Source organism: Ostrinia furnacalis, unplaced genomic scaffold, assembly GCF_004193835.3.
Source record: "Ostrinia furnacalis isolate ACB-3 unplaced genomic scaffold, ASM419383v2 OfSCF3961, whole genome shotgun sequence".
In the NCBI taxonomy this organism is placed as follows: domain Eukaryota; kingdom Metazoa; phylum Arthropoda; class Insecta; order Lepidoptera; family Crambidae; genus Ostrinia; species Ostrinia furnacalis.
Window position 1 is genome coordinate 278,336 of NW_021134200.1, and position 10,027 is coordinate 288,362.

Sequence of the window (10,027 nt, forward strand, 5' to 3'; positions counted from 1 at the left end):
GCGGCATACAAACGGGGGTAGAGTTGCTGTATATTTTAAGCAATTTTAGGAGTATCTCCTATAATATTATGTTTATTTACCCTAATATCTACTCAGTTTAGTGTTCTGTCGCATGTAATCATGTGGCATAAATCGAATGTAATCATGAGTTGACAAAATAGAAAGGAAATGAGAACGCTTATTAACTTTGAACAGAAGTAAACAAATGAAATGAAAATGAAAAATATGTGGCTCAATATTACCTACCTGATTTTGAGCCCATCGCAAAATCATTTTGTATACCTATATATCCGAGCTTTGTAGTTTCGTAGATATGTAATACTGAAGTACCTACATTATTATTTTGTGTTAAGCAGTAAAACGGGAAGAGGCAATAAATTACAAAATCGAGTCGTATTCGAGTCAAGATGCTAGAAAAAACAAAAGACTAACGATATTTGAAAAGGGTCCTACTGGGAACTTAAATGAAAGAGTGGACTGTATTTCGATAAGGCTGGTTTAATAGCCGTTTACAATTAGGTTTAAGTATTAAACTACGACGTGGTGATACAAAATGGCGATCGCGAGTTGGAGGTCCGATCGAGTAGTACGTGCTATGTATGGTTGGGGGCCCAAGCGAATGTGGCGCGCTCGGCGGACGGCGCGCTGCTCGTGGTGGTGGGATTCCTCCCGCACGTCTCCTCCCGTGCGTCAAGACCGGTCCGCGACATGCTCCCCGGGTTGAAGGCTGCTGAAGAAGGCTTCAAAGTTCTGGAAGAGGGCAGATGTTATTAAAGGCCCTTCGGATGGTTCCTCTTTTTGTCCTCAACTCGGCGACTCTGACGATTCCATCACTCCCAGGGTAGGTTGCGATTACCCTTCCTAACGACCATAGCAGGGGAGGAAGAGTACGGTCCTTAATGAGAACAAGGGAGCCGAGTTTTATCTCGCTCCTAGAGTCTTGCCACTTGAGCTTTTGTTGCAGCTGACTAACGTACTCCAGCGAGAAGCGTTGCCAAAAATGCTGTTTGATGTGCTCGATTCTTTTGTAGCGGTCAAGGCGAGTTATGTGATCGTCTATGATTTGCGGATGCGGTATGGATATGAGTGATCGTCCAATTAAGAAATGAGCAGGAGTAAGGGGGGAAAGGTCAAAAGGATCAGATGAAAGCTGGGTCAAGGGACGTGAATTAAGAATAGCCTCAACTTGCGTGAGGCACGTAGACATTTCCTCGTAAGTAAGGTGAGTGACGTCTAACAGCCGCTTAAGGTGGTGCTTCGTGGAACGAACAGCTGACTCTGCCAAGCCGTTAAAGTGGGGACTGTACGCTGGAACAAACTTGAAGTCAATACCCTCCTGAGCTATTACGCCCTCAACATCGGACTGAATTAAGAATTTTGAAAGATCATTGTAAGTACCAACAAAATTAGTTCCATTGTCAGACGTGATGCTTTGAGGCTTGCCACGACGTGACACAAAACGATTTAAAGCGGCTAAGTAAGCTTCACTCGACAGAGCCGTAACGAGCTCGATGTGTATGGCTTTAACTGAATTGCAAACAAATATGGCTAAAAATGACTTAATGAGTTTGCAACCTCTCCCTTTCCGATCGGCTATCAGAACTGGCCCAGCGTAGTCAACACTACAATGTAAGAATGGGTACTCTAGTTCGGTGCGAGACGATGGCAATTGACCCATAATAGGCTGAATAGTTTTGGCTCTATACCTACAGCACCGAACGCATTTATGAACACATTTTTTTGACAAGTTGCGGCCACCCAACGGCCAATAATTCTGTCTAATATTTGCAAGTAAGAGTTGGGGGCCTGCGTGTATATATTTTTTATGAAAATAATCAAAAAGAATTGTAGTAAAATGATGCTTACTACAAAGCAAAATAGGATGCTTAACATCATAAGTATAGGGGGAATTATTCAGGCGACCGCCGACACGAATAATATCGTTAGAGTCTAAGAATGGGGNGATGATTTGCGGATGCGGTATGGATATGAGTGATCGTCCAATTAAGAAATGAGCAGGAGTAAGGGGGGAAAGGTCAAAAGGATCAGATGAAAGCTGCCAGATAAACACACAGATTACAGAAGTAAATGCCTTTTTTTGTGCTTTCCGCAGTGGAGAGGAGATAAAACTGAAAAACGGACTGTATAATTTAATAAATCATTTAGAACAAATTGTAAAAGATAACAAATGCCACTCATTGTTCAGAATTCAATGAAAGTGACGAAAGAAGCATCGGTACTCTGGGATTAACTTGATTTTTGTTTCTTAGATTTTACTAATTTACTGGCTATAGTTAATAATGACGAAAACAGGAATCACAGCGGGGAATGGATCAAAAACTAGGAATAGTCATATTTCTAGGTGATGACATATTTTATATTCACTCTATCCTTCTTTCGCCCTTCTAATTTTCTATTAAAACTTCAGCGGCAACTAAGGACCATTTATTTTATTCGAATTGAGAATAAACACCACCGCTTCGGTGGTCGTTCTTTCAGGACAAATTAAAATAAATTAATCGTCATAACATTGACTGTCAGATGCACTGAGCGAAATAAATCAACGGCTTCTTTTCAGGACGCCTTCACAATTGGAGTCTTTTTCTGACTTCCAATATCAATTCAATAAGGGCGTCTATCAATAATTGCATAAACACATTTTAACACTAGAAAGGCCGCCGTCCCATTTTTGTCCCACTCGCGAGTTTGATCGTCTCTAACTTTTTTATTTTTCAACGAAAGTCCGTGAAACTTTTTGACTTTTCCTGATTTATTGAATTTTATCATTTTTTAATATTTTTGATAATATAACATTATTAGAAAAAAAATTAAAATCGGTTTTACCTAGAAGCGCCACTGGGTCATTTTTGTCCCACCTTGGTATTTGCAACAATNAATTTAGACGAACCAATTAGAGCCACTTTTGACTCCTTATCATTCAAAAACTACTGTGCATTAACACTTCAAATTTGGCTCATGTGTTGAGACTTTTAAGATAAACATCAGCTTCAAATTTCATAAATATACCTCAAACGGTTATTTAGGTATTGACGTTCAAAAATCGACATTTAGAACACTAACATATATCTATAACATGTGAAATGTTAAAATTTACTGGTTTTTTATTTGTTCCTTTGTATTTACATAACTACCTTTCTGGATGCCAAATTTGAACCTTCGATGTCATCTGGAAGTGGTTAGAATTTGGTCTATAGATCAAACATGTAGATTTTTGGACGTCAATACCTAAAGAACCGTTTGAGGGATATTTGTGAAATTTGAAACTGATGTATATCTTGCAAGTCTCAACACATGAATCAAATTTGAAGTGTTAATGCACAGTACTTTTTGAGTGATGAGGAGTCAAAAGTGGCTCAAAGTGGTTCGTCTAAATATACGCACGGTGCAGTCCCCTCCCTGGAACTAGGCTTAACATGCTCCCGCATGTCTAGAATGATTGCCCAATGTTTATTTAGTCGATTTTCTCCTGATGGGAACATGTAAGACATAAATAAAATTTCCAATATTACAGACCTTCTAGAGCANCACTATTAATATTTTTTACTGAATAACCTGTAAAAGTTAATTCTACAATTTCTGGAAAATCACCTAAAAGTAACCTTTTCATTAGTGTATAACCTAAAAGTAACCAATGCAGTTCAAAAGTAACCTAAAAGGTTACAAAAGTAACCTTCTGGCAACACTGCCGAAACTCTTCACCGCGGCATTGGATGACGCTTTCAAACTCCTGGAATGGAAAGGATACGGCATAAACGTTAACGGCGAGTACATCACTCACCTTCGGTTTGCCGACGATATCGTGGTCATGGCAGAATCGCTGGAGGACCTCGGCACCATGCTCGAAGACCTTAATCGAGTTTCCCAACAGGTAGGCCTTCGGATGAACATGGACAAAACGAAGCTTATGTCGAACGTCCATGTTGCGTTGCGCCCTCGGCCCTACCCGGTGTCGGTTGGGAGCTCGATTCTTGAGATTGTTGACAAGTATGTCTACCTCGGACAAACGATTCAGCTAGGTAGGTCCAACTTCGAGAAGGAGGTTAATCGTCGAATCCAACTCGGCTGGGCAGCTTTCAGGAAACAACGCAACATCTTTTCGTCCAAAATACCCCAGTGCCTGAAGACGAAAGTCTACAACCAATGTGTGTTACCTGTGATGACTTATGGCTCGGAAACGTGGCCCCTCAATATAGGCCTTATACAGAAGCTCAAAGTTGCATAGCGTGCTATGGAGAGGGCTATGCTCGGTGTCCCTTTACGAGATCGAATCAGAAATGAGGACATCCGTAAACGAACTAAAGTCGCTGACATAGCCCGACGGATCAGCAAGCTGAAGTGGCAGTGGGCAGGGCACATAGTACGCAGAACTGACGGCCGATGGGGCAGCAAGGTTCTGGAATGGAGGCCACGTACCGGAAAACGCAGCGTGGGACGTCCACCCACAAGGTGGACCGACGACCTGATGAAGGTAGCAGGAAGGCGCTGGATGCAGGCCGCTACCAACCGAGCGATGTGGAAGTCAATGGGGGAGGCCTATGTTCAGCAGTGGACGTCCTGTGGCTGAAATGATGATGATGATGATCTTTGCCTAGGGCACGCTCTCCATAACTTAGTTACGGTTGATAGAATAAAAAAACATCCGAAGTTTTAAGTCTGGTGACGAAATGCAAGAAAATAGTAAAAACAGTCAGGTATCGTTTGCCAGAATTGGAGAAAGAGGCAGAAAATGAACAAAAGTTNTTTATGTTATCCATATCTTGTCTAGAGTGTATTAAAGAAATAAAGGTGTCTCTAAACTTAAGCCAGTGCTGATAATTACCATGGAAAATGGGCAAGTCAATTTTAGGCAGTTGAACGCAATTATGTAAGTGAGAATTACTCGCCTGAACATCATCGTTGCTCGAAACGGAACCGTTATCGCGCTGCTGGCAGCGACGCGCGCTGAGCAAGCCCCGCGCGGCCGCGGCCAGCTTGTGGTACTGGTCTTCAAACTGCTCGCGTTCCTTCATTTCAGCGTCGGAATCCTCCGTAAGCATCTCGATGTCAGACTGCAAATCATCAAAAATAGGGTATATGGCATCAAATTTGTTTAAGCGCCCTTCCAGGTCTAAATATTGTTCCTGACTAGGTTCAGTGCAAGTCTTAAGAAGGGAAATGAAGTTATGAAAAATAGTTAATTTTGATTTCAAACAGCTACGTTTCTTTGTTAATCTTTCGTGTTCCTTTGATTGAGCCATCTTAATTAATAAAAAACAAAAACTATTGCCCAAATTATCAATAAATAACGAAACTACGGCAAAAAATATAGATAAGAATTATGAATGGAAAGGTTACTTTATGCAAATTAACGGGACAAAAGAATGCGGCAAGCAGTGCGATAAGGATTCGGGCGAACAAAAGAACAGCTGTGCGAGCCGGCCGGTGGCTATAAATAGATTTGTGCACGTANTAATTTTGATTTCAAACAGCTACGTTTCTTTGTTAATCTTTCGTGTTCCTTTGATTGAGCCATCTTAATTAATAAAAAACAAAAACTATTGCCCAAATTATCAATAAATAACGAAACTACGGCAAAAAATATAGATAAGAATTATGAATGGAAAGGTTACTTTATGCAAATTAACGGGACAAAAGAATGCGGCAAGCAGTGCGATAAGGATTCGGGCGAACAAAAGAACAGCTGTGCGAGCCGGCCGGTGGCTATAAATATATTTGTGCACGTAATTTATTTACAAGATGCACTTTGACGTTCGCACGGTCTTGACGTAAGCTTTAAGCACTGATAAAACAAGTATGAAATAAGAAGAAGATATTAAATTGCAATGAAATGAAAATATGCACTCACTAAATTGGGCTATTAGCAATTCTGTAGCGAAAAGAAAGGGAAAAAGAAGGAAATAAATTGGAACGAACTCACAAAATACCCAAACCGGCTTCCGATCCAAGTTCGTTTCCTCGCTACGCCTCGAACAATCGACGGGTCCAAAGTCCAACTCGTTGGTCGATCGGCTAAAAAGCTTCTTTCTTGAGCTTCAGTGGCTGCGATGCGTGGATTCTTCACCAGGGATAAGACCTGTCAGGTTCCCGAAGAAATCTTGCTGCTGAAGACCACCCTGAAGAGCTCTTGAAATCTTGCGTACGTCGACAGTCCGATACTATTTCCTAATCGCGCGACTTTTTGCGAAGAAGGACCAATGAAAAGGGTCCTACTGGGAACTTAAATGAAAGAGTGGACTGTATTTCGATAAGGCTGGTTTAATAGCCGTTTACAATTAGGTTTAAGTATTAAACTACGACGTGGTGATACAAAATGGCGATCGCGAGTTGGAGGTCCGATCGAGTAGTACGTTCTATGTATGGTTGGGGGCCCAAGCGAATGTGGCGCGCTCGGCGGACGGCGCGCTGCTCGTGGTGGTGGGATTCCTCCCGCACGTCTCCTCCCGTGCGTCAAGACCGGTCCGCGACAATATTCGTCGGTGAAAAAAGAATACTTACAGTTTTTTTATTTCTTGGTGGCCAGTGTCAAACGGCCAAGTCAAGGAGTTCAAAAAAGGTTTAAAAATATGCCAGGACTTTGCATTCTAGTTTGTAACGTGATCACAGACCTCAGCTGAAAGCTAAAAAAGTACCTACTAACTATAATATTATCTTCATGCAAGTAGAAAATATGTCAACAGTTTCCCAGCACGGCAGCCTCTAGAGGCAAGCAAATACAATCTTAGTAACAGTATTTCCATGCAGGTTTTTATGGTCAGCCGGTAACGAATGGTTTGCACAACTGATTGCAATGGCGCAGGCGTGTGCATTTGCCTTCAAACGAAATGAAGGCGCTTTTTGTGGAGGTTTTTTTGTCAAGTTTTATAGCGAAGCTTTTAAATGTATTCGTGGACTGTAAGGCTTGGTTGAGTGTGTTGTTGTAACGAAAACTGAGGCCGTTAACGACAACAAAAATGTGTCTTTCTTTTTTCATTGACAATTTTTCTTAATCTGTAAGATAATGGAACACGTGATTTTCACATAGAAATAGATGCACTCTTGCAGTGAAGATGATGATAATGATGAGTGTTTTCTTCTTCTTCTGTCATTTGGATTTTAGAATCCCATCTGAAATCGAACTCTGAACTTTCGAATCGAGTCTAATTTTCTTGCCACTAAACCAGAGACGTGTTATGAAATAGGTAAATATGTATAAAATAGGTAGTATTAGAATATTTTCTTGAAGTTATACTTTTAGTAGTTGAATCTTGAAGTTGTAACTTATGAAAAGCATGTACCTATCGAGAAATATTAAGCTTTTGAAGCATTTTCTCTGAATGAATTTCATCATCATCATCATCATTTCAGCCATAGGACGTCCACTGCTGAACATAGACCTCCCCTTATGCTTTCCAGGTTGATCGATTGGTAGCCGCCTGCGTCCAGCGCTTCCCCGCTACCTTTACGATGTCGTCGGTCCACCTTGTAGGTGGACGTCCCACGCTGAACACTGAATCAATTTATTCGTTCTAAAATGTCTCCCCTAACGCACAAGTACTATAGACATTTCCAATTTTTGGAAAGACACTTGAAATTGATTTTACAAATATTCCTTAAAGACTCTGACATCGAAAATATTCAATATTCCGATTTGCATAGTAATAAATAATGGATGCCTCTCCGAATGTAAAAGATAAAGTCGTAGAAGAAATCTGAAGTAATTCTCCAAGACTGAATTCGGCCTGATCGTCACTTACCATCAGGTGAAAAAAATAGAAACTGATCAAGCTAGTGGCTACACCAGCTTTTTCGAAAGAGGGCGATAACGCCCCCTTGTGGACGCTGCAAGCCTAAAGGGGAGCGGTAAGAGATCCAGAAAAAAATAGGAGCGTTGTGTAGAGGTTTGATTTGTAATTTCATCTAATAAAGTTCTTTTTTATCGTAATCAAGTTAGTTCGTTTACAAAAACAATGTATAGAAATAGACATGGTATTCCGTCAAAAAGGTAATTACGCTGTCAAATATGTTATTAGCATTTAGCATGAATGAGCCTATTATGTGAGGATTCATTAATTTATTTATTTCATGAAAATATCGTCATCACCACATTGCAAAGATTAAATAAGTTAAAACATGCCCTTTTTATATATGACTCGTGTAGATCATCATCATCATTATCATCTCAGCCATAGGAAGTCTACTGCTGACCATAGGCTTCCCCCAATGCTTTCCATGTTGCCTGGTTGGTAGCGACCTGCGTTGAGCGCTTTTCTGCTACTTTTACGATGTCGTCGGTCCACCTTGTGGGTGTAGGTAGATAATGTTTGTGAACTGCTTCTATGCTTTAACCCTGCACAGTTTTCTAAAAGATTCCTATTGACGATATTTTTCGATATTCAAGTATTTCTTTCGCCTTGTTTTATTCAATTAGTCTCAAAATGTAAAACATTTCATGTTGTGCAGAAATGGAATTTTAATTTTAATATTTACTTTGGTTACGAATTTTCAGCAAAATAAGTAACGGTCTTGGAAAATTTGATTTATTTTGATTAATTGGATTAAGTGTTAATGGAGAATAGTAATCTCTCAAGTCGGAGGTCCTGGATTCAATCCCTAATCATCATCATCTTCATTATTTCAGCCACAGGACGTCCACTGCTGAACATAGGCCTCCCCCAATGACTTCCACATCGCGCGGTTGGTAGCGGCCTGTATCTAGCGCCTCCCTGCTACCTTTATCAGGTCAATCCCTAATATACACTTACAAATCTTACAATACATAGTATAAGGAGGAAAGATTTGATTGTTTGTCTGTATTGAATAGGCTCCGATTTTAGCCCAACTGTGGTATCCCACAACTGTCTGTTAAACAAGTCTAGTTATTTTCTCATCAAAACAATAATTTATTTTCCCCGTGACATATTCTCGGAACGTTATTTAATCTAGGATAAGTCTGGTCCTAGACGTGGGTCTAGATTATCAATAAAGCTGTCTGTTTGTGGGAGATTAATAGAGATAGAATGTTGCTTTAATCTAGAGTTAGATTAACCCTAAAAGAACATTACGTACCTTAAGAAATGAACAGTAAATTAAATCACGATAATATTAAAAAGGATATAAGAGTGAAACTAGTATATTCACGATCAGTTAGTTTCACACACACGGTCAGTTTTTAGATGGACGTCAGATGAACATTGTAACAGTGTAATATCCAGTTTCAGAGAATAGCGTGGTACGTTCACCCACAAGGTGGACCGACGACCTCATAAAGTAGCAGGAAGGCGCTGGATGCAGGCCGCTACCAAACGGGCGATATGGAAATCATTGGAGGCCTATTTTCAGCAGTAGACATCCTGTGGCTGAAATGACGATGACGATGATTCTTTAATAGCATAAAAGTTTATTACAATAGGCCTCAAATAAATAAGTATCAAATTCAAATGCTTATACTTTTTATAGGGCTTTTTCAGTTTTTTAGTACTGAGCATGCTGTATTATTTGAGTTGTGTTCTTAGATATTTGAAGAGATAAAGCAAAATTGTGATCAATAAATATGGCCAGGTACGAAGGCACTTTATAGAGGTTATTTACGAGGCGTTTTATACCTCTTTTGTGTAACGTAGCTACAAGACGAGGTCCTTTAAGCTCTTATGCTAGAGGTCTCATGATGAAAAAGTTGTAGGGAAATGTAGTTAAAAAGTTAAGCTACTAGTTTCATTCTGCTGCATTATGCTTTCTGTCACCAAATAATATAATTAGTACTACATCTAGCAATAATGTTGCTAAGTTGGCATCACTTGTGATGGCATTAAGTTCGCCTTATGTACTAAATTATGCATTAAAGAATAAATAAAATCGGGATATTATTAATCGCACATCAAATAATACTTATCGTACATCAATTTATTTTCATCAATATAGCTTTTGCATCAAATAAATTATATCATTGCAAATAAATAAATTGTTTAACAAAACTAGTACTAGAAATAATACGAAAATACACATAAAAATATATATAAAATATAATATT

General features: G+C 39.6%; 1 protein-coding gene across 1 annotated transcript; it reads right to left on the reverse strand.

Moving 5' to 3' along the window:
- Positions 1 to 478: 478 nt before the first annotated feature.
- On the reverse strand, positions 479 to 1,956 carry LOC114358493 (uncharacterized protein K02A2.6-like). Its single transcript, XM_028312469.1, has one exon. It carries the CDS (start codon positions 1,676 to 1,678, stop codon positions 743 to 745), a length of 936 nt encoding a protein of 311 aa, XP_028168270.1. The 5' UTR covers positions 1,679 to 1,956; the 3' UTR covers positions 479 to 742.
- Positions 1,957 to 10,027: the final 8,071 nt, after the last annotated feature.